Genomic DNA, 26,000 nt, shown 5'->3' on the forward strand with positions numbered 1-26,000 from the left:
AGCTGCTAATGAGCACAAGTGGCAAAAATGTCCAATAAAATTTTCTAGGAATATTTCACAGCTTGAATATGAGGCAGGCATCTTCAGTATCTAAGGGCATGTTTTTGTGTGTTAGTTTATTCTTCATTTCCACTCGTCCTCTACAACAGCCCTGCTGTGGCGTGTGATTTTTAATGCAAGCTCAACATTTACACCTCACTGCCTGGTAAAAGGCGAAGGATGTTGGAAACAATGAAAATTAGGAGAAGGAAAATGGTCTCTAATAAAAGACATAATGTACCTTAGTGTACTGGGGAACCCACTGAACCACAACTGTGTAACGTCATATGGAAATAACTGAAACAGTAAAGATACTTAAAACTAACGTCAGGGGTTGAAGCTACATTGAAAGACGCCCTTTGGCCCATTACCAGCTGGGGAGTGCAAATAAACGCTCCACCATGACGAATCTAACACAATTACACACATCAAGGTGTTGGGGGGGGGGTTGACAGAGAATGATGAAGCCAACATCAAACACAGAGTTGATGAATGGATAGAGGAGAGTGTCTGACCAGAGGAGGAGTCGAAGGGGGGAGGGAGGAGGAAAGAGAAGGCGGGTAAGGCTGTTATTGATTGTACGGCCTGTGTTCTTCTTGTGAGGAGGAGGAGGAAAAGGATGGGAGGGAGGGCCATGTGTGAAGAATGGAGGGCAGGGTTCGCCCTGCGGGCAGTAGTTAAAGCCTTGTGGCCCCTGAGAACACACCAACTAGACTCCAGTGGGCTGCCCATTGGTCACGCTGAATATCTGCTTGACACACACAACCAGTTACTACTACGAAAACCCCATCCAACCCATCCCCCTCGAATAAACAACAATGTACCCAGGGCTGATTGAAATTCAAACGCAAGCCTTGACGCCACAGGCACAGACAGCGATAGACAGGAGGGGGTGTGACAGTTGTGGCTCACTAGGGTCCTATAAAAAAAACAGATGTTAAATCACTTAACAACTCTTGAATGAGTTGCTTGCCAATCTGCTGGGACATGAGGAACCTAAGAGTCTGTGGACACAGTGTGAATGAGTAGTGCAAAGACTCTTGGTGTAAAGTATTACATATCAATCAACACCGAATGGTCTGTGACAAAGGGAAGAGGGCCTGACTGCAACACATTTTTTAACATGCTGCCTTGCAAACAAGCTGAATTAAATATCATTAGAGACAAAGAAGCCGATATAAAACCTGCCTGCTGAAACTCAGTGTCATTTGAGTTCCACTTTGAAGGACTGCCGCACCTCTCCTCACCTTAACACCCAAAATCAATTTATCAGAAATGAGGACATGAGCAGCTTGTGACTGCCGGTGCCATGTGTGCATGTGATTTTCTCTGAGAGAGGCTTTGCTGCAGGATTTATCACCACCTCTTATCTCATTTCTTTTTCATATGCTAGTAAATCCCAGGTAAGGCAGATGTTTGGGATGATACACGGAGAGTGGCCAGCCCACATAGATTGGACTCCTGGAATTAATCTAGGACAATCCTCACTGCTAACCTGCTTAGTTGTCACTTAATCGAGAGGGAAACCAACTATCAATTACACTAAGTATAAAATGTGAGCCAGATAACCACTGATCCCTTACCCAACAGTGAAAACAGAAAGACAATTTGGAAACTGCTGCATTTAATTCTTGGTGTGTAATTGGCATATATTACCTCAAAGCACAGCAGATGCTCATTGAAGAAAATGCTAAGGCCTCAGGGAGAAAAGCGGGCATTACTGCAACACACACACACACGGCTTTTGTCTAAGTACTGTGTTCGGTAGTAGATATAACCCCAATCCCAACTACATTACCAATCTTCCCTGGATGCAGGTCAGCTTAAATACGCTTCTGGACTAAAACTCAAGGACAAAACAGCTTTCCCCTGGAGGCTTCTCAAATGACAACTTAAGTATAACACTGTCTGGCTGTGAGTCACACCTGCATTCCTCAGAGATAAACAGGGATGATGCACCCAGGTCAGGTTAGCAAATAATAAACAAGTAGGCAGCGAGTACTGCCAGTGTTATCACACAGCACATACAGTGCAACGGGCAGCTGGGCTGTTCTGTCATGTGCACGTGTGTGCTATATGTTCATTATATACATACATTTCAGCATTACAAACTTCATTAGGCAGTCATGGATTCAAACTATGAGCTCTAATTTCACACAAATTGGGTCAGTTAGGACATGATCAAAACAGCCTGAGAAAAGATCTGAAAATCTTCAATGAAAAACTGCCTCATTAGCTGCTTTCTGGCCACACCTACTACATGCTACCTTTGAGCTATTTTTGACTAACCAGGAGAAAAGCCTGCTTCTATAACCCAACCTAGTTTGGTCAATTAGGAACACAATGAGTATCCTGCACGCTCCTGTGTGAGTACAGTTCATTTCCTGCCTTTATTGTTACAAGTGCTGGGCTCATTCAAAAGTGGATGAAATGGGGGGAGGCCCAGACACTATTTACTCAGCAGGGAGAGACATGAGTCCCTGGCTTCCTAATGGCTTCCTGCATCTCACACAATTGTTTCCCCTCAGGAAATATTATCAATACGGACAGCCGCCGTGTTGACCAGAAAACCCACAACACATGCATACTGAGCTTTAATTTACTATCTTTAAATGGGAAGATTGTTTTGTTCTTTTAACTTCAAATAGAAATCCTAATGAAATTGAAGTTATAGACAATCAATCAAGCAATTGATTTCCATAAGAAGTAGCTGTCCTATTTACATGGAAGGTGTGGATTAAACATACGGAGAGATAGAAGCAATGTAGTTTAAAGAGCAGTTACTGCAGCTGCTGTACTTTTTGGCCAAACAACTGGGCCCAGAGTCAGCACAGAAGAACATCTAAGAGCAGAACATCCTGATTGTGAAGATGCCAAATATACATTTTTGTACCACTGAACAAAATCCAGCTGGCAAGTCGATGTACTGGTGATTAGGTAAAAATAGTCAGTGGTACGTTGGTAAATAAGAGTTTAAGAGTTCTTACTTTTGAGGAAGACTAGCTGTTTCCTCTCGTCTCTATCCTCTGTGATAACCTATGCTAAACGCATCACAGCTCTACCTCCATAATAAATGTAGAAAAATGAAATTGTTATTGATTTTCAAACTTAAACTCTTGGCAAGACAACATGTAAGTGGATTTCCCAAAATGTCAGAGTTCCTTTAAGAGCATTTGACTGTCCTGGTAAATTAGATGAGGCCTTTGAGCACAGGATGATACAGGAACAAAACCAAACTATAGATTTGTATAAAATTTCCCAAACACATGGCTGTATGTTATTTTTAATCAAGGCCAAGAAGCTTTTGCATCTTCATACCCTCAGTTGTATTTCTCATATGAGAAGGGCTAACACAGTTAAGCTTCTACAGTATGCACAGGAACCACAGGTATGTGTGGGACTAGCAGAGAGCCAGCCCATAAAATCTACACTCGACCTCAGTCTTGTGCAGGAGGAATGTTCTATGAACGCTCCACTATCAGTGTCAGGAGGGGTTATCCTCACGTCTCCTTAGAGGTCTGTGTGGGACACTGGTAAAATGGGAGACAGTGAGCTAGAGCCAAGAGGCTAGCTATTGTGAGGACAGCCAATTTCTTTCTCATTAGAAATTAATTATCACCATAGCAAGTGCAGGGGGCGGATCATGGCATCTCTAGGCATGCATCACCCCATGGGGAGCACTTGAACCTCTGATCCCACCCACCGTGGTCGTTTGGGGCCAAAAGGGGTGCGTGACATGGCCCTGGCCCAGAGACACTGCCCCGCAAGGCTGGGAACGCAGTAGCACTGTGGGGGGATTGGGAGAGGGACAAAGAAAGGGAAGAGGGGCTCCACTGATTCAGGACTCACTGGGTTAGAGAGCTTCATTATTAAGTCCCCTGTCACTCCGCAACAAAAAGCGCCCCGTGGGTTAGCACGGCTAATAAAACCACCACCCTTTATAACTCAGGACCACTTCTGACATCTTCTTTTGAGGAGAAATGAAAGTGTGCATCTTGGTCCCCAGCTTAATGAAAGTACTCACATCTTTCAGCTGAATGAACTGTGGCTTCACGCTGAACACAGACCTGTGAAAAGTGCCAAAACCCAACTTGAACTAAGCTGCTTTCACACCTGCTTAATTAAATAATGCTGGTTGAATTTTTATTTAGACTTGCTACACTTCACTACAATACTCTATGGCATATGGCACAAACAGACTGCAGGCCATATTTTAGGGTTTTGCACTGTGTGCATGTGTGTCTTTGCGTGTGTGTATATGTCTGCTCTTTTAGTGAATTTGTTCAGCAGGTGTCCTGAAAGCTTGAATGACATGCTTATGCACTCAGGACTAATATAGACCACTCCAAGGAAATGAAGTATGAAAGTAGAAAATGCATTTTGCTTTTCTCCCCAACCAATATTTCAAGCAACTGGAGTGTTGGTTGCAGAGAAAAGGTTATACAAGGCGGCACAGGAGTCTTTCACAAGAGGAACAGCATATACACATTCTGAATAATGTTTCTACCTGTAAAAAAAAACAGGCAAGTCAAGCTACATTCAAATGTGGCTTTGAAAAAAAGCCCAATTACTGAGAACCTAAACATGTCATGCAACTCATTTCAGTATGACTGAAAAGGGGGGAAATCAATAGACAGACAGGTTTATCTATAGTCATTAATGTTCATCTCCCTGTGTTCTTGATGGGACACCTCATTAAGAATCTGTTGGCAGCAGCTGGCTTGCTATCCTACCCCATTACTGCCCCACCATGCCAAAACCTCTGCAATTGGCCCTCCCACCCCATCCCCCACTACAAACACGTCCCTCGTGCCTCATATGACATCTGTGTCTCAGGGTCCTGTGATGGAATGCTGCTCGCCTGCTTTTACTCCGCAGGTGCTCCCTGCTGGCCCGTCTCCATTTTGCAGCCATGCAAAACGCTGTGCTTGATTGACCTGTCGCAGTCTGAAAAGTGGGGGGAGGGTCAAAGTTTAAGGGACAAGAGACAAGGAATCAGAGGGAACTGACACAGCTGCCTTCTATCACTGTCCGTTCTCTACACTTCAAGCCGGATGAAAATCCTCATCTCTAAGAAAGTAGAGCTTACGGCTCTTTGTGTCTGCTTTTAGACAAAGTTCAAGAGGCTGTATCATCCCAGATGCTGCTCTTGGGTTTTGCATGAAACAGTAACTGCAACTCTGCTGTATCACAAAGTAATTCTGGCAAACAACGTGAACAAAATTATTCTTGACCTTGTTGTCACCCCGTCATCATCTGAGCACACAAGTGAAATGCATTGAGTCATAGTGTAACAATGTGAAAGTTGTGCAATCGTCCCCTGTATTGTGTAAACCTGCCAGTAATCTAAGCTCAGAATCTGAAGTTTCACATCACACCCAAAGCTATTTATCAGACGGCATTAAAGAGGCACTAGCAGAGGTTATTGCCTTTCCAAAAGGTCACCCACTACAATCCACAATTAGCAAAAGGTCATACATGGCTGAAGAAAGGAAGTGCATCATCATTTTATTACTATAATCACCACTGTCAAGGTACATGGCTATATGGGAAATGTGGTTCTCGCAAAAATCAGAAACACTTCAAAGATAATTCAGCTTAAAACAATTTTAAGACCTCAGGTCTTGGTGTACCCGAAAGACCCATCCACAAGCTCCTGTTCCTCGTTTAAAGCATGACTTTTTTCATCAATAGTAAACTGTATTCATTGCAGTTGCACTGTAATCAAAGAGGTAGAATTAGCATTTTCACTGGCCAAGCTTAAGTTTATTTTGTGTTGTAGCTGTGCAGCATTTATATAAAAAGAGAGAAAACAAGTTCTGCTGAGGGACCCTCATATTCGACTGTGAAGGGCCAAAAAGCAGAATTACAAGAGATGGCCAGTTCCATTACATCATGCCAGTGTATTAAAAAGGCTTAAAGCAGTAATTTCACCATCTACGCTGCTACTACTGGCCTCCGTCAGCTTCAGATGAGCTCAGAGCTGAGGTGGAACTGGCTGCAATAACACGGTGAGAAGTCACTGCAGCCAGTGGAGCCCAAAGCCAAAGGGGAGCTCCCAGCAGCACAAAGGAGCCTCTGTTTAATGCTCAACTTCTCAAAGAATCATTTCAGCTTGGGTTTAGCAGCAGAAACATTGGTTAATACCAGGAGAATTTTTCAGGGGTCACCATAGCAGCAGGTAAAATAAAAATAAAGCCTGGGAGGTTGAACTTAGGAGCGCCAAGAAGAACTGGGACATACAGTGGTACAGTAGATCCATGACTGGGACAGGGCCTCCACCGGTCTTAACTCTAAACCCTAAATTGTTTAAACACAATGTCTGTAAGTCAACAATCTAGGACACTGCTCTGTGCTGCATGCTGAGGCAGTACCGTGGAAAAGTACTGTGCATAACAAAAAAAAAAATCTTACCTTCTTCTTGCTGAAACCTAAACACACTCTGCCTACTACACTTCTGTACATATGGTGGGTTATGTGGATTGCCACTACAGAAACCAGACACACCAGTTTCTGACTTGTAAGAACAGACAAAGAAAACTATGAGAAAAATGCAGAAACTTCAAAAAGAACCGTTCTTTGACTATTCATCCAATCAGAAACAGTTCATTAACCACTGAACAGACACATAATTAGAAATCTTAGATAAAGGTGAGCATTGGTTTTTAATTGGGTCATGTGTGCAAAGAAAAGAAAGCTGATGCCTTAATCACAATATGAAAAGAAACATCTCATCATGGCTCATCATATAAAGGGAATATTTTCCAGTTGGATACTTCAGGTTTCAATTAATGCAAATCTTATAAAAATATTTATCTCTGCATTTTCAGAAATCAGCCATCTTTGACAAACCCAAATCATGCAGCTACCAACTTCTTTATAATGCATAACTGCAAATCTTTCCCAATAGTATTGATATAGTACAAAGAGTGTGCCAATAATATATGGCTTTCACTCCTCTTGTATATCAAAACAGGTGATCGGCATTTAACAGTGAATCAGTGACATCAAAGTTGCATGTTGCTCTACAGAAATTATCTAATCTTCACCGTGAAATTCGGTGAACACATTTATTTTATTTTTTGTGAGCAAGTTCAAGCTGGAAACCTTTCTGAACCATGTTGATAAACAGCTGTTCAACCCCAGATGGGTGGCATGTGCCTCTACAAACACCCACCCAAACATACACACACATCCCACTACATCTAAAGCTGCCAAGAGCCACAGGCCGGGCACAAGATGATGACCGGCAGCTCTTCTGAGCCGAGCTCACAATCCTCTCTCTGTGACTGCTCCCACACCCTCTGAGCACATGAAAAGTTGCTTTGACTGAATGGAGGCTGTGAGGCTCAATGTGAACTCGGGTGATTGATACTTTAAGACTGTGTATGTAGGCTCGCTCTCGCAAACACATACTGGTAAACCTAGAACCAGTCATATGACGGCCACAATAAAGATGATGATCTTTGAGGTTATAAAGTTAATTTGGGAATTTAAACTGATTGGCCTTGATTTGATCCTGGATTTCTACAGTCCAGACAGTATCAGGATGCATAAAAAAAAAAAAAAATTCTGTGTAAAGACTAGCAACATTCAAATTGCACTGACCAGATTGGACAACCATGATGAATAAAAATCATTACACTGGAATAGCTGCATTGATTCTTGCTTGCCTGTATTCTCTTTGAAGCACTACACCATGAACTACACCATTGAGAAGACTTTCAGGTTAATTCATCACACCCTGGACGTCCTCCAAAAAGACAGCAGAGAATAAATTCCTGTCTGAGAGCTGCAGGATGTTGGAACTCCAGCAGATACAGTGTAACCAAATGAAGGTTATTAATCAGTCTTTCAAGAAGAATATTCATCTCTCTTAATTTACAATCACGACTGCTGGCAGAAACCCACCACCTCACCATTACATTAAATATGAATTGTACTAATTACATAACATTTTCATTTCTGCCTTGCGTAGCTCATGTTCTCTGAATAAAATCTATGCTATATCCACCATTCTAAGTTGCTCTTGCTCACTTTAAAAGTTATTATAGATCATCACTACTTTTGCTTCCTGCTGAAAAGTAATGATTATCAAATTTTCTCAAAGATGCCTTTTGACCATCCTTCATGCTTATGTCAATATTGGAACATCCCACAAGACAACCCACATCGTTTTTTCTCACAACAATTTTGGTTAGAAACACTCAGACCTCAACAACTCCAGCTTTTCATTCATGGTTTTAGACTTTTCATTTGTCAGTGATAATGGTAAGAGTAAAGAAGTAAAACCATCTTTATTCTTTAACCACTTAGTGACCACTCCTAATTTTGCTATTTAAGATTCTTAGCTGTTAAAATTCTGATCAAACTACAAACATTTAAAAATATTTCAAACATCTTATTTTAATAGGACCTGTGTGTAATATGTTCCCCAGGGTTCTAAAAACAGTTCTATGAATAACAGATCCTTGCACTCATTAGACCAGGCTCGTCTGACAAGCACAGCTTGCATGTGTCATAAGCCTATGCAGCTGCTGCTGCCAACAGGAGACACCATGACAGGAGCTCGCATAGAACCAGAATAACAAAAATTTGAAGAAAATTTCAGCCCTGACTGTCCTGCCGAGCTCGTGTAAAGATTCCTCTGGAAGTCCGTTCCTTCGAGGTTTTGGCCAATCGACAATACAGTGCACTGTCTAAACCTAAGGAGAATACATGCTGCCGATTGCCGCTGTCATGCTGCAATTATAACACAGAAACATGGAAGCCTGTGCATGCAGTTAATATCTAGACAGTGCCATGCTATTCTGAAAAACATCAACTGTGACTGCAGTCTAGCAGAGCATTAATATCACAGAACATGTCATGCTGCAAGTAAGTATAAACTTACTGTTTATACAATGTGCACTTAACAGAATATTTGGCCAGTTATGCATCAAGTAGCAAATGATGTTTGTCCTAACAACCTCCGTTATTTCCTTCAGTTAGATCTAAAGCCTCAACAGCGTAGACATTCCACTGCAATATTGTACAGACCAGAAGGGATTTTAATCAAGCTTCTCACCGAACGTCTTCAGCATGTTGGTTCTTTTCATAGTTTAATTTAAATGATGTCCAGAACATACAGACTGTTTCTACACTGATAGAAAATCTGCTACAAGTCCAAAATAAGAATAAACAGGAATGTCCCAATAGACATTTAATTATTTAATGAATTTTTACAGCATTTAAAACAACCTAATTACAAGACCAGGGCTCTGTGCATTGCATTTGAGCATGTGTAACTACAAGACTGCAGCAAAGCCTGAGGAGAAGGAGGTGACCAGTTTATGTCTCCAGACCAAACCACCTTACAGCCAAAAAGGAGCATAATGACAGAGAACACACTCTAGACTCTCATTTGACATGCAGCCATAATTTCAATGTCTTCTTTGCATGCTTTGCTCATATTGCTGCTATATGTGTCATCACTAAGGAAACTGAAAAGACCCTGCTCTGAAAGACGTTATGAGGCCTGAGCATCGCGAAGCCTAGCGAGCACAAGCTCCGTTTTCAAAAGGAAAAGTAAAGGAAAAGTGGGAAACAGCGAGGCTAATGTTTCCAGCAACATCTCCAGCGAGAGATAAAAATTACTACTGATGTAATGTTGCTCTGGATACCATAGTCTCAAAGGAGTCATCACACAGGGTGAAACGGAAAGCTTTACAGCCTCTAGACACTATCACCTTTTTTAAAACTCCAACTTTTTTTTGAGCTTTCTTTGTTTTGACATGAAAGGAGCAGCAGACACAAAGACGACAGACAGCAGCCGGATTGCTGCGTCTGACATCTTTTTAGGCACAGCAGGAACACCGCTGAATATGAGAGAAGTTCTGCTTTTAAGAGGAGCACACTTGATGTGAGCTGCTGTTTGTCAACTGACCAATCAAAACATGGAATAGGCCTGCTCTCAAAGCACAGAGAGCTGACGGTCGGGACAACACCTAAACCCCTTCTGTACCACATTAAATGAAAGGGTTTCTCCCAGGAAACCCTCGTACTAACACTTTTATTCTTCGCTTCTACAACACTTTCAGAATAAAAGAAAACTGACCACAAAGGAATTTATTAATGAAATACTGTTATCTGCTGAGCTCAATCTCACAAATCCATAAAGCATCATTTTTGTAGGGGTTACTGAAGTGCAACGATTAACCACCATGTACAGTTATGCTCATAAACGTACATATCCCTGGTACAATTTGAGAAATACTGGCCATTTTTCATCCATCCATTATCTATACCCCCTTAGTCCTAACCAGGGTCCCAGGGATCTGCTGGAGCCTATCCCAGCTCTCTTTGGGTGAAAGGCAGGGGTCCACCCTGGACAGGTCCCCAGTCCATCACAGGGCCACATAGAGACAAACAACCTCACACACTCACACTCACTCCTATGGGCAATTTAGAGTCACCAATCAACCTGACATACATGTTTTTGGACTGTGGGAGGAAACCAGAGTACCTGGAGAAAACCCACACAAGCACAGGGAGAACATGCAGACTCCACACAGGAAGGCCCCTGATGGGTTTCAAACCAGGAACCTTCTTGCTGTGAGGCAACAGTGCTAACCACTCATCCACCGTGATATAAATAATCACGCAGAAAATTTTCTTTTTAAGAAAAATGCCCATATCGTATGTTTAGTAATCACAGTTATCATTGTGAATTTAAAGAGGGAGACACATGTTCTGTATGTTCAGCAAATTTTCCAAAAATATGCTCAAACATCACACGCCCTTCCCTCCCAGCATCCACAAGGTGCCACAAGGTACAAACATGTCAGAGCCAATTGTGTTAAATGCACCAGTTAGCAAACGTCTGGAAGTATTTTATGTTCTGCAAAAACAATGAACTCATTTGCGATGAAACAACGGCAGCGTGCAAAGCATGCAGCACTTGTGTCCAGCTGTACAACAGGTACAACAACCCTCGATACTCACTGACAATGGTGATACAGAGGGGAAAACGCCAGTCAAAGTATAATTAGCTGTGGGAGCAGCGAGCTTGAGGCAAGTGTTATATAGTATTAGCAGCTATTTTCATTAGTGCGTAAGACCACCAGGTCGCAGTCGATAAATGAAGCTTTAAGCTGTTTCATTTACACAGAAACATGTTGGATTTGCACAAATGGTACTGATGCTGCACAATAAGAATTCTACAGCAGTTCAGTGAATAAAATGCATCGCAGCACTGTATGATAAGGGGAAGCAGCAGGTGGACCCAGCACAAAGGTTTACTGCGCTCGAGTGCCCATTGTTTACTAATGTTGAAGGGAGTGTACATCGTCTATTGTGCATTGGGTTTCTGCTGCTTCAAATACAAAGCTGCTTAGATGTTTAGTCCAAAAACACACATTTCCATGTATGTATAGTTTTTCAAACATGTAAAATTAAAACTGAATCAAATCAAAACAGCAGGCTGGCTTACAATTAAAAAACAAAAACAAAATAATCAACCCAGGAAAACAAGCAAATCCAATAGAAAAAAAAAAGTCTAACAATGTGTTGGAAAGTTCACACTGCTCAAATTCTTTCTAGGTATCTGAACGTGTGCAAGAACCAGAGGAGCAGTGAGGCCGTGAGGCTACAGGCTGCAGTGGAGAGACAGGAACAGCAGCTTTCATTCATGTTTCTCTGCACCATTCCACTAGAAGCAGCTCCGACAGAGGCAATTCCACCTTTATGAGAGGCCACGGACTTGTCCATGATCCCCTCTGGGATTTAGACCATGATTCAAGCTTGGCTTCTCTCCACTGGAAACAGCCCCCCTTCACTACCACGAGCAACCAACAAGTCAGCTCAGTCTATGCCTCGAATCCACAGTGAGCTAACAACGCCAGCTGGACGAACCACCTTAATGAGCATGCTGCTGACTAGCCATCAAACACAAGGAACAACACAGGGTTAAAACATATAGACGAGAGAATTCAAGCAGCTTCAAACCTGCAGACTAACATCTGACGCATAAACCTTTGATATGGCAACAGATAAAACCATGTGGATTTCAAAAGAGTGCATTATTTCCATGACACACTCGATGGAGACTTTACTATAGTTCAACAGCAAATCGTACAGTTCAGCCTACGCAGTGGGCAACAATTTCAATAACAACAAAGCACGAGGAAATTATAAAACACAACATCCGTGTCAGATGAAATAAAAGTCAGCAGTTGTAGCTGAGAGACACAAGCTGAAATCAGGCGATTACATGGACCTACAACCACCAAAAAGACGCAACAGCAGATGTCACACCATCCATTCAGGGGATATTGATCCCCCTTTGCCCCTGCCAATTACATGTGATAAATTGCTGTGGCAATTAGTACAAATTATTTCAATAATTTCTGTCAGTCTGTGGGATTCATAACAAACAGAAACAAAACAACTGGGGTGTAAAAGTGCTGACCCCACCCCATCATCTCTTACAGCAGAACACTGAGCTGCAACAAACCAAGCTCCCACATCAGTGGTGATCCCGTATCAGTAGCATCTCCTCATAGGGGCGGTTTCATTAGTGAAGCAGATGCATCAAAGACTTGGCAGAGTGTGCAATTATCTGCCTCTCAGTGGATGGAGGTCATTAGGACTTCATGAGCGACTGGAGCCCATAAATAAATGATCAGTAAACAGCAAACTCTACACGTCAGAGATCAGGTGACTCGTCGTGACGCCCCCTCTCAACCAATCACAAAACAATGTGGACATGTGGAAAGGATTCAGCTACCCTCAGCTGAAGATGGAGTTGTAAAATTCCTTTGTGCAACTGTCCAGAACAGAAACCTTTTACCACACTTTGCATACAGATTACACTGTGACAGGAGGGCGATGACTGAATTATTCTTCAAATTCACCATGAATAAAGATCAAGTTTTAAAGCCTCCTACTTCCTTTTCCCCATGAAATGAAATGTGGGACCACCAGGGTTTTTCCCAAAAAGGTGGTAAATTATGGTTTGTAGCAGCAGAGTCCACAGAGGGGACCTAAAATGTGCCAAAGAAAATGACAGCTGCTTATAAAGCCCGAGCAATGTTGCATCTGAGGTGGTCTGTGAGGATGAAACCCATGAGACTGGTCTGAAGGAGGAGAGGGGTTGCCAAATGTTTACACATTTCAGCAAGTTATTTGCATTGTCCACTGGGAGACTATCAGCACACAATTCCCCCCAGCAGGATTACAGAGATAAGATAGGGCCTAAATGGATTTTACACTCCTCTAACAGAGACTTGTTTACAAAAGCCAAACTTTTGAGACATTCTTTAAAGTTTTCGCAACTTGTGAGGGCCACAGAGAAGGAAGTGATAAAAATGACGGCACTCTGGCTAAACTTTTACAGGTAAAGTTTAAAAAAGAAGAGAGACTATCTATTAAGTGTGCCCCCAGACTGAGGCAGACGGAAACTCTTTAAGCCAGGGCTGCAAACTTTGATAAAGATAAGTTCAAGCCACAGCCAGTAACTCAAAGAAATGTGTTTTGAATAAACAGATATTTTCAGAGAAGGGGACCCCACAATTAGTAATTTGAGACTCTCTGCGTGTGGGTCCCAGTCCAATTCTCTGGAATCAATCAAAGCTCCCAGAGGAACTCCCTGCTCCCCTTAATCTCCTGGTTTTATTACTTTCCAGACAGTCGGCCTGTTTCACCCTACCCCCTCTCTCTCTCTCTCTCTCTCTTTTGTACTGATCTCCAGCAAAGCCAAGGAGGGGCTTTTTCTCCCCTGTCTCTCTCTCTCTCTCTCCCTCCCCTTCCAACACTGCAGAGCGCTTTTCATGCAGGAGAGGGTCTTTCATCAGGCTCCACACGCAAGAGAGCCCAACAGCTACCAGAGGCCTGTCAGTCCAACGCCTGTCTTCTCCTCTTTGGACACTGATTCTCTCTACTCACCTAAATAAAGCACAAGCTTTCTAAGCCACATGGGCTTTTTTTGCTTTCTTTTTTTTGACAGACAACTGTTTTGCATATCAAGAGACCATGTTGCACAAGACTCCAGACCATGTGCTGCTGTGTTTGATAGTGTTTAAAAGCCTACATGATAAAGATATGGTTGTCATGATGGGGTGTGTGATAAGGACTGGAGCTGTGCAGTCCAATGATCACTAGAAGAGCAGATTTTCTCATGGTTCTCCAATTTACATCAGATACCCGTGGCACAGGTTGTACTGGGTTACGCTGAAACACAGACTCTGATCATCACATGTAATATCAAGAATTGACCTTATCCAACGTAATATCAGGGACAATTTCTCACAACACACCAAGCAGTTGGAATAAGCTGCAAAGTGAAGTGCAGACTGCAGTGCAGTGGCCTCACTCCGAAACAATTAGCAGAAGCAAATGAATTGGCTTCTGTTTATCCATCAACTAAACATGTATTGACGCCCAGGTAATGAGATGTCTGCTGGACTGATGACTCCAGCTTATTACCTGACACTTAACAGTAATGACTCTTTGCACATTCAAGTTACTTCTATCCTCTGTATTTCCACAGCCACGGTCCAAGCGCAGATAGACGGAGGGTGGAAGCTTTATTTAGCTTTCCAAAGCCAGTGGCGCACAGCAGAAAGGGGAGATGTTTGCGGAGCAACCACAGCCTGCGAAGGTTTAGGAAGACAAACCTACGAGCGTCTAACAGCGTCTCCGCAGACAAAAGGACGGGGAGGAAACGCGTGTTGCTCTGCTGCTTCCAAACGGGGCTGCTCTGAGATTAAACTCTGCCTGTAAAGAAGCGGCCACTACTCTAAAAGTTGTCCAAATGCTTCACAGAGAGGCTGACCTACAGATGTAGCTCCCTACATGTGTCCATGCGTGCTCCCTCAGAGGCAACAGCGTTTCTCTCTGTTTTCCAACTCGTGATACAGTGTGGCTAAGTTTCCTGGCTCGACGCGTAAAGACGCAGACACAGCCTGCAGCACAACAACATGCAGTGTCTTACCTTTGTCGACATGCTTTGCCGCGGCGGTCTCCGTGTGGAGAAAGGTGAGACAGAGGAGAGAGAGGAGCGACAGAGCTCCCCGCTCGGCCATCACTTTTCACAAAGAAATCTTTGCAGGCTTCAGGAACCCCGGAGAACCGTGTTGAAAAATAAAAGAAAGAAATCCTTCAAATCCTCGGACACGTCCTGTAAAAATGCACAGAGGACAAAAAAAGTTCAAAGTCCCAAAATGTGTAGAAACATCCGGAGCCAGGTAGTTTTAAAACTGGCCGGATGAAACATGTAGCTGGAAGGACAGAGCCGCAGGTTACAGACTGTTTTCTCAACTTGGTCGAGGCAGAGGTCGGAGAAAAAACACTGAAATCAATCCATGGCCACAGGGGCGCAGCGCAAGGACAAAAAGGTTTGCGGACGACTGAGCAGCACCTGGCCCACTTCACCGCTCCGATAAGTGTCAAGCGCGTAAAAGACTGGAATGAGCTCAGTTGTAGAAAAGATAAGATCCGAGCAAAAGGAGAAATCTCCGCCGCGGACAGCTCGCTGCTCACGGTCGGGACGTAAGAGAGCAGCGTGTTGAAGGGCTGGATCTTCACCGGCTCCCCGGAAAACAGGATGTGGAGTCACACGGAAGTTTGGATCCTGGCTGCCTGCGCGTTCAGGCTAGAACCAAAATATGGTGTGGGATCTCAGTCCAAAGCCAAGACCTCACCTTTACTGTCTGTTTACTCTGTTTATTGTCTGTTTTGTCCTCATGCGAATCACACGTGACATTTGTCTCGAAAGGTGCTGTATAAATAAACTTTTTTTGTTGTATTTTGTTTAATATATCTGATTTCAAAAAGTAACTAAACTAGTCAAACTAAAACTAGTAGGCCTAACTATAACAAAAAGTGACTAGACTAGTACCTAAAGTTAGAAAAACAAATGTTTGATGTTTGAAGTCAAAGTATGAATGAAGTACAGACACCTACACATTGTACAGTTCTGCAGTAATGTTCCTACAAGACCTTATATGGGACTATCCAGCCATTATTCCTTAACCAGGGTCCCAGGGATCTGCTGGAGCCTATCCCAGCTCTCTTTGGGTGAAAGGCAGGGGTCCACCCTGGACAGGTCCCCAGTCCATCACAGGGCCACATAGAGACAAACAACCTCTCACACTCACACTCACTCCTATGGGCAATTTAGAGTCACCAATCAACCTGACATACATGTTTTTGGACTGTGGGAGGAAACCAGAGTACCTGGAGAAAACCCACACAAGCACAGGGAGAACATGCAGACTCCACACAGGAAGGCCCCTGATGGGTTTCAAACCAGAAACCTTCTTGTTGTGAGGCAACAGTGCTAACTACTAAGCCCCATGCCACTCCATATGGGACTAATAACAATCTAATATTAACTCACTGAAAAAAATCATTCCAAACTTCAATATGAGGCCTCAGCAGTTAAATTAATCAAGTGTGTTTCTTCTAAAGGTACAGTATGAAATTGCTCGTGTGTGTTTTCATTTCTCAGCCACAGTTTAACATTGAACCACTTTCCAGAGAAACACACAAAACACAAAACTGGAGGATGTGATTGCATTAGCACAGACTGCTGCAGACTCATATTCGTTTCCAAATGATTTTGAAATGTAGTTTTGCAAACAGTGACTTTTGTGGATTCCGTCCCCAGTGACTGACACTGGAGGCTTGTCAGGCAGGGAATGAGTCAAACAGCAGCATTAGGACTAACTCTGCAGCCCTTTTTGGCTTTTGTTAGCTCACTTACTATTTTGGTGTTTGACTCATCACTTAAACTGTTTATGTCTCAGCTCCCAAACTTTAGACATCACTGCTGAACTGCAAGTACATTTACACAACACACAATACTTTACTTGAGTAGTTCCTTTCATGCCACTTTATACCTCCATTTCACTATATTTTACTACATATTGTACTTTTACCTCTACTACGTCTGACAGCTTTACTCACTATCATAGTTTTCAGATTGTGTACAAACCTGCAAGCAGATGAATCCACAGTGAAACTGTGACTTGTAGTCCAAAGTGAAACATTTGAAAATACAACATATACTGTGTTTACATTAATGTATGAGTAATGATCTAATGTCATAATGTAGTTTAACAGTATCAAGGGAAGTAATTCTACTTTTAATCATCATATTTTCCTGAAGATACATAGAGTTTTATTTAGAGTATTCATGGTGTTGGAACCAGTTCACTAACAATTAATCAATTACCAAAATGATTACCAGCTTATTTTTTAGTCTATCTACTAATCAATTAATCAGATAGTCTAAATTTTCTCAATTTGAATAGTTGATACCTGGATGCCTGGAGAAAAAAATGGAAGCTCCGTGGACAGTGTGGTTTAGTGGGTGACAACACATTTCATTCAAACATTACTTGATTTTATTTGTGTTTACATGGTTTCCTACAGACGTATTATCATATCGCCCACATACTCACCTTTCTCTGATTCTGATTCTCTGATAGCACATTTGTCCAATCTGAGTAGATTAAGTGGATTTACCCTTCACTGCAATTGAGTGTCCATGGTCCTCAAAGCGACCTCACTGGGCTGCATGTCATATTTCATGTGATGAGGCCATTGTAGTGGTGAATTCAATAGCAGTGAATAGATGATATTTTCATTCAGTAGACCTGCTGTGATACAGCCATGCCTATTGCAGCTGTCTTCATACTAGTATATACATAGAAATGGGCAAAGTCTTTTCACACAAAGCCAGACTCCAAGGCCAACATCTGTAACTTGAGCTCAACAGAAGATGTCACGTGGTGGCTGGAAATCAAAAGATAGGATTAAGTCCCTTAAATTTTAGATCAGGTCACTTAAATTAATCCCAGGGCTGGTGTGTATGGTTATAGGACAGGGGATGAAGGGGGAAATAAAGTAAATATCACCATGTTTCCAGTATTAAACAAAGGTATAAAATCTGACATTTGCATCAGTGTCTTTTACAGGACAGCTCTGTATTTGTTGATATAAAAAGTGACTGCCTGTCTGTAGTTAAATGGAGCAGCATTATGAAGGCACAGACAACAAGTGGTGTATTCACCTTCAGCTTGTGACTGGCCTCTAGGCTGAAAGGGAAAGGGAAAATCTGTTTGGAAGCAAGTGATATCCCAACACTGCTGTGTCACCCAGTAACTCAGAGCCTTCCACTCAAACACATGGAATAGCTCCCCCCACTGGACAGAGTAATTCATAACATATTAATCATGCCCACTTCCCCCTGTGGGCATCACAGAGCTTTCTGCTGTGGCTGCCCTGAACATGTGCTCATTTTAACAGTGAAACGTAACATTTTGACTTTTAATGAATGATGCTTTCTTTGTTGTTCCACTGATTGCCTGGTGTGCCTCAAGGCTCACCTCTTGGACAAAAATGTTTCCTTTATCCCTTTACCATATTGTTTGTCAGAACCATATTGATTGAGTGAACCAAATTATCCCATTGAATTGAATTTTAATAATTTTTAGAAAAATCTCATGCATTGCAAATCAAGGAAAGGAAAGGTAAGGAATATACTTGTTTGCCCCAAATCCAGTTTTGTTTTATTATGCAAACCTGCACAGGTGAAGGCATTTAGCCTCTGTAAATCGTTGCTGTGTGTTCTGTGAATCATACTTCTTTCAGAGTAAAGAACAAGGTCATATCTAATCTCAAACCTCCATCATTAAAGAGATATTCACATCATAAATCAAGTAATGGCCACTATGCAGTTAAGGAAAAGGCCTTGAGATTACTGCTTACTGTGGACTAACTTGCACTTGAGTCAGTTGGTAAATGTAATATTTCAGAGGTTTCAAAATATTTTAAACTCTGTTAAAAGCAGCAAGCATATGTATAGATATTCAGGCATCGTTGAGTTTTATAGATGTGAACTGAGAAGATGCACGACGAGGCTGCTGGTGCAACTAATTCGGTATGCTGAGGAAAAATCTGAAGTCAGTACAGATTGACAGGAAATCTATTTTATATCACTTCTACATTGAATTTTTTTTTTTTTTTTGCAACCACTCTTCCACCAAATCAGCAATTCTGTTCAAATAATCACCAACACAGGCCTTCAGTTAAATATGATCTCAGCATGGTCCTGATCTTATTTACAGCCAGACTAAGAAGCACGAGGATCAGCTCATGGTAGAGGTCGTGAAGAGCCTTTAGCACGGTTCACACAGGATTATTTACTCTCTGATTGAGGTATCACTTTGTCTTAGGGCAGCTCAACACAACGAGCATCATCAATACTAAATTACAAAACGAGCTCAATTAACCGACCACTAATGAAGAGAATGGACAGTTATGGTGAGTGCTATGGTCTAGCTGTGTTCATGAGTGGTGCACTGCAGCGTTTGCACAGCTCTGTGTGAACATTTAAACCTTACCGACCCCAAGGAAATAGATGACACTTCTAATCCGATACATTTGACTGCCGTGCTCGGATGTGTATTTGTGTAGGTTATTTGCCCACGGAGAGTAACAGCTGCCATACCTAGCCCAGACCCCTGGCTAAAGATGGCAACAGCACATGGTCTCATGGAGCATTCTCACCTGCCACTGCACAACACATAACTCGCTTCAGCGGGAAGCAGCCAGTGTGCACACGGGCACCCCATCATACATGTGCTTGCCTGGGCACATTTTCAGAGCCTGGCACAGCTCAGCTCACACATGTCAGCACTTTCTTTCTATCTTCACTCTTTTCCTGGATGCTGGTAATCATTGTTCTAATTACCTCCCAGTGTGCAGCTGAAATATCGCAGTGCACAGCCATCCAAAACCAAGGGCTTGATTTACATCAGAAGTCACGGAGAGGGTGGGGAGGATAGAGGATTTGCACTCTGTGTCCAGAAGAGGTGGGTCTAAGATCTTAGTAGATGTTGGGAAAATTTCTTATCATGTTCCAAATGTTGTTATCCTATATAAAATAAAAGAACTGGGAACAAAAAGGTGGTGTTTGTGCAGTTTCCTTTTTGTTATACTTAACCCTAATGATAACTAATCCATAATGCCCATCATGTAAATAAGGGTGCATTAGGTCTTGATTAGTCACTGGTATGTAGTTAAAAATTGGTGTTTAGCACTCTGCTCACCACATGGGAGAGGGCACACAAAACTAAGCTAATTCAAAGTAGAAACACTGCAAAAAAGTGGGTCTTGTTAAGGAAGGTCCAGCTCTGTCAGGGATCTGGCAATCGTCACTTTGACATATGTTTTCAAAGGGACTGGTCTTCAAAATTCTCTGTGGTCAAGCTGCAGGTGCATCTGGGAAAAGAGAAGCATAATGATTTCATGTGTCAATGGGAGCAGTCAGCTTTGGTGAGGGTCTATGTTACCACAAACCTAGACCATAAATTCCACAAATGCCATGTAGACATTATTGTGAACGTTTGCTATGTTGGTTTAGTTTTGTTAAGGCCCTTTCACCGTGAGCTTACATTTTTATTTACCTTCTGTGCATCTTTTGGGACCATAACCTTGGCATTTACTATGCAGTCTGTGGTATAAAACTGTCATATTGTATATGTATGGTTGATGGATGAACATACTGTAATGTATGCTTGTCTGCAGGCGCATCAAACACTTGAGTAAACACTTGAAAAAAATCTTTGATGTCAAGTGGAATTGTACAGATTGAAATATTGTGCTTAGCTGCTGAACATAAAGTGGATGTTTTTAAATATTCACTGTGGGTTTTCCTGCTCTCCTCCGTGATGTTTTCTCTTATTAGTCAGTTTTGTCTGTTTTAAAACTGTGAAAACTGTAAAGCAGACTAAAGAGATATTGTGTGTCAGTGTCATAGTGTTTTTCTGGGCTTTTGTCTCTTGAGAACAGACACATCACTCTTCTTTTTAAAGGTTAGTCAGTGAAAATAGCATACAGGTGTGCTTGAAATGTCAATGGTTTCTAATAAAAGGAAATTCAAATCAAAGCCATTAAAGCCAACAGCTCTTGAATGACTAAATCTGCTCACCCAGTTCACAAGTGCAACCCTGTGTTCATCCCTATTTCACAGGCAGGCGTGACTGATTCTGTCTGCGGTTCATTTGCTGAATATGGACAGTTTCTGTGCTCAAAGCCACACATGTACATCCAAGTGCAGCACTTGAAAGAGAAAAGGCATTTACACGGGGATATTAGGTTGGAGGAAGGTGTAATTTGTCAAAACTGGCCTTTCAAACAAATTTGACAGTAGAAGATAATGCAGTCTCAGGACTCCTCTGCCCCTGTTCCCCTCCTCTCTGTTAGACTCCATCTTGTGAAGGCACAGGCTTCCTTAACATCCCAGTAGCAGGCTGCTACTTGTAGACACTAGGCTAACAAACTGAGCGGCATAAACATGGGCTTCAAAATGAATACTAGATGCTGTGTGGGTTTTGCTGTGGTGTCCTGCTTTGAGTTATAGCCACTGAAATATGTTTAAAGAAGCCAACTGTGGGAGCAAAATATTTTTTTTCTGTCCTGTGTGTAAATATTTAGAGATTATGTGGGAACCCTGCTGATACATTTAAATTCAAAATATACTGCAGTAATTGTGAGAGCAAGGAGTAAAGTGTGCAGAAAATGGAGATCGCTAAAAACAATTACATGCACAGCCATCTACCATTCACAGTTTTGCACAGTCAAATCAATTCTGCAAGCCCATTATTGACCGACCTCTTGTCCCTTCTCCAGATGGGGTTGATTTGTTTTATACTGATATCCTGAATGAATGGCTTTCTATCGCTCATAACCAGCATCACTGAGTTGAGGTGAAGTCACTTAAGGGGCCGTCTGGGCAGCACATGGAGCCTTACCAAAGATGTACAACCACAAACTGCCTTCCTTCTGGCTCCCCCCACCCCCCTCCAGCCCCAGTACTTGTGGTCAAGGGTCTCCTTCCTGCCAGAAAAGGTTGACTGTTGTTGTTGTAATTGCTATAACCGCTTAAAGGGTCTCTCTCAATCAACAGGGACTGCAACTCCTTAAATAGGACTCGGAAGATCACCAGAAAGCACAAAATAAGAAGCAGCACCTAATCTTGCATGCGCCACACTCCAAGTCCAGAAAAATGCATTCAATTTGACCTGACAAATAGGGTTGAGGTTTCCTTAAGTGTTTCATTTTGATAGTAGGTGGCCAATTTTACTGGCATATTCTCCATGCTTATCCTCCCATTTCCAGCCTCAGCAGGAACTTGTGTCTACATGGGGGTAGTGTAATGTTTTATCCATGATGGATGATCATGCGCCTTCACCAGGGGAGGTGGCCAGTGGGCTAGGCACAATGTAACGAGTCTATGAACAGCAGCACGGCCCAGACTTACAACGAAATGGAGAGTGCCATATTGCAATAATGGGAAAAGAGGGCGAGGGAGAGAGAAAATAAGAGAGTGAGGGAGCAGATATACACAGCACTCCAACAGGGAAGGAAAATACCACAATCTGTTCTGGCAGAACAGACTGAAACGATTAGAGATAGGGGAATATTCAGTTTTGGTTTTTTTTCCCCTCAACTCCACCTCATCTGTCAGAAAGTGCATGAAGGCTCTGACCAGAGTGAAAGAGAAGGAGGCAACAGTCACTACCAAATCATAGATGTTTGCAATGACTAGTGATGAATATGTCTATTATCTTAGGCTTGTTTGATTATCTCCAATATTCTACTGCAAATTGAAATGAACATTTTATTGTATTGTTTACACAGATCACATTTACTGACATCTAGCTACAAATTTCAATATGTTTGTTGGACATACAACATTTTTGTATATCTTCTAATTTGTTGGGGAAACAAGTTTGTATTGAAGAGCCCGTGGTTCATTATCATTAAAAATAAAAAAATGTTGTTCTTCCGATATTATTGTCAGAAACTGGCCTTTCCAATACAATGGAACAGCAATATATTTTTTCTATTATTGCTTTTTATTATGAACCACAGAGGTGATAGGAGGAGAATGAACACAATGACTGAGGCTCACACACACTATACAGAGGTTATTGAACAACAGCACCAAAACGATTAGACAAGAGACAAAAAACAAGCGAGACAAAACAACCAAGGGGAACGAGACACAGAAACATGACAGAGACCAAACACGGCACCAAGACAACCAAGTTAAACTGAGTGGGAAACAACAGACCTGCAGGAAATGGGAAGAACTAAAAGTCAGGGATAGGAAGTGGAGGTTGATTGTGACACAAGACTTCCCACCTTTGAAAATCAATAAAATGCTCAAAATGGCAAAGAGAATAATTGGCATGTTGTGTTTTGAGGAATGTGTGTGGCTGCAATTATATCGTCTTCTGTAAGGACGCATGTTGACGTTAGAGTGAAGGCAGCAAGTGTACTTCCCCACACTGGAATTCTGGGAAACAATTAAAAACAAAAGAAACTCCTGAAAAACCAATGATATGATGTGTCGGGGATATACCAATTTCATTTGACGTGCTTTCATGGCTTTTTTCTAGTGAAAATATTCTCAAGGGTTCAGGCACATTCAAATGCACAAAGACCGATGTTAAACCTGATTATCTAATGAATAGGGTTTAAATAAGACACAATGAAATAAAAACAACTAAATTATCTCTCCCTGTCACAGCAGCATGGAGAACACCTAAACATCTGTATGATCAGAGAATCTCACTGTGAACCAAACATGCCAAAGCAGCATGACAGGCAGAAAAAACAATGCATTAACCATTAATTGCCCATGTTCCATTACAATGCATCACACTAGCATGCATGTCTCCTCTCCAATGGTTATTTATTTCTGCCCTGTAATTAGGCCTGCCTGCCTGAAAAAAAAAAAAAAAAGTCGATTTGTTTACCCCTATGTTGCTTTCCCATTATGTCTGGAACACATTCCACCAGAGAATTACTTTGCATGTAGCCTACAGAGCACAGGGGTAGCCAGAGTTGTTTTCAGCAATGATGGATAGTTCTTCCTTTGTTCTCCTAAGGAAACAATGTTGGTTGCTTCCAATTGGGTATCAGTCATGCAACTGAGACAGGGTCATTTGCATGTGCTGTAGGTGCATTACTTGTAGCTCAACAGTAATGGTGGGAACAGTTAGGTTTACAAAATGTGTGTAATCTACTTCTGGATTTGGCAAATTGCAGTCAAATGTCTTATGAAATATTAAACCGGTGCCGTGACTTAGTCTGTGCATTTCTCAGTGGTCACAAGCTTCGGTTTAAGGTTGAGGCCTAGAATATGTGAATGCCCATTATATCAGAAATAACGACAACAAGCTTTTGCAGCATTGTATATGTGCATTGATATCAAATATTCAAAACTATATTAAATATATAGCTACTTAATATCAGTAGCTTCAGAAATATGTAATAAATTAGAGCCTGTACTTTGTTTTAAAGGTATTACAGCTCATCCAGAGGGGGACTTGGGTCTGTACCTATTTTCATAGCAATCCATTCAATAGATATTTCAGTGTGGATAAAGTGTGGGCTGACAGGTCGACTGTCATTGGTAGCCATTGATCCATCGCTGAAGGCTGATTCAAACAAACTCAAGGGAACACGTGACATCTGAACTCTAACTTGATTTTCAGCAATCAGACAGTTGCTAAATTTGTTTCACAACCTTTAATCTGATACTGGATCAATGCAGCCTTATTTAAATTAAAGGGATTAGTGCTGTCAGTCATTCGTGGTGCAACACTACTGAAGTTTTTAGTTGTCAGTTACAATATGTAACTTGGGGTCATGGTATATCAGTAAATTAAACCATCGTGAGGGGAAACACAATTGTAGTTTTGTGGCTTATGATTTGAGATAATTAAGAAAAAACTCAAATCATATATTTAGAGGGATCAATAAGGAAAATGTATGGATCAGTAGATATTAATCAGTTCACATCATTTATCCCACTTTGAGAGCAATGTATCACTAATGTATGACATTCATAAGCGAGTATCTGGAAAAAAAACGTAAATTTACCTGCAGTCAAACCACAGACTAACAAAACTAACAAAAATAAAAATCCACTTTTTTCTGTATTTCCTCGTCCAAAAGCATTCTAAATTTTTTTCAGTGTTATATTCAATAACAACAAAGGAAAGTGATACGCAGATCACTGCCTGTCTGGCACGAGCATGGCTCGCTGCAAATCACACGTCTCTGAGTGGTGTTGCTCGCAGCTTGTCACAGCAGGCTCCTTGTTAACAGGATAGCGCCTCCAAATCTGCTCCTGTAACACCTCCCAGCACAGGTCATTACTGCCGAGATCACTGCTGATGCCCAATCAGATCATGACCCAAAAGCATTTCCTCCAATCAACTAGCAATGCACTGAGTGCTAAATATACTTATATGCAAGCAGTGCACTGGCATCATAGCAATACCTTTAAATAACGAGCAGAAGAAGGACTGAGAGGGGAAACAGGACGTAGGGGTGTTGTGCTAAAGCAAGCATCATTATCACATGTACTGCAGATGAATAGATCTGGTGTGATACTATGAACACACCCGAATCCATGTGTGACTGTGCAATTACAGCACATTTAGTGCACCAGCTGCTGTATAAATTGAAGCGTTTGTGCAGTGTGGTGTGACAAACACTCCCAGGAGATTGAGCGGTTACTGGCTTTGAAGGTGAAATATAGCAGCAATATATTCACACTTGAAGTTGTGTTAAGAAAATATTAACTGGTAGAGTTGGTCATTACAGGAATGACTATATGAAATCTCACCACCTTTGTAGATTCAGTAGGATCGCATGGATCCCCAAAAGATATCACGTATAAAGTCAGCCAATGTATTCATACACAAAATATTAATGGAGCATTTGATCAAAATGGCTTGATGCAGGAATTTACTGTATGTGCCTCTGTGATTCTGTCTAATTAACCTCAAACAACATGATAATTCAATAACCCTTCAAAGAAGAGGGGAGAAGTGGATGAATCAGCGAGACTTTGTGGTAGTAAAGAGTTAATAGAGGTGGAAAGTACAGCTAAG

The 26,000-nt window shown here is 41.8% G+C and overlaps 1 protein-coding gene across 7 annotated transcripts in view; it reads right to left on the bottom strand.

Moving 5' to 3' along the window:
* neo1a (neogenin 1a) overlaps nucleotides 1–15,598 on the bottom strand; it is a 135,687-nt gene extending 120,089 nt beyond the window's left edge. For all 7 annotated transcript variants that reach the window (XM_026320099.1, XM_026320098.1, XM_026320097.1 and 4 more), the window contains exon 1: nucleotides 15,011–15,598. In XM_026320099.1, the coding sequence (XP_026175884.1) occupies nucleotides 15,011–15,101 (91 nt within the window). In that variant the 5' untranslated portion in view covers nucleotides 15,102–15,598. The remainder of the gene's footprint in view (nucleotides 1–15,010) is intronic.
* Nucleotides 15,599–26,000: the final 10,402 nt, after the last annotated feature.

This window comes from Mastacembelus armatus, chromosome 3, assembly GCF_900324485.2.
Source record: "Mastacembelus armatus chromosome 3, fMasArm1.2, whole genome shotgun sequence".
Classification (NCBI taxonomy): Eukaryota; Metazoa; Chordata; class Actinopteri; order Synbranchiformes; family Mastacembelidae; genus Mastacembelus; species Mastacembelus armatus.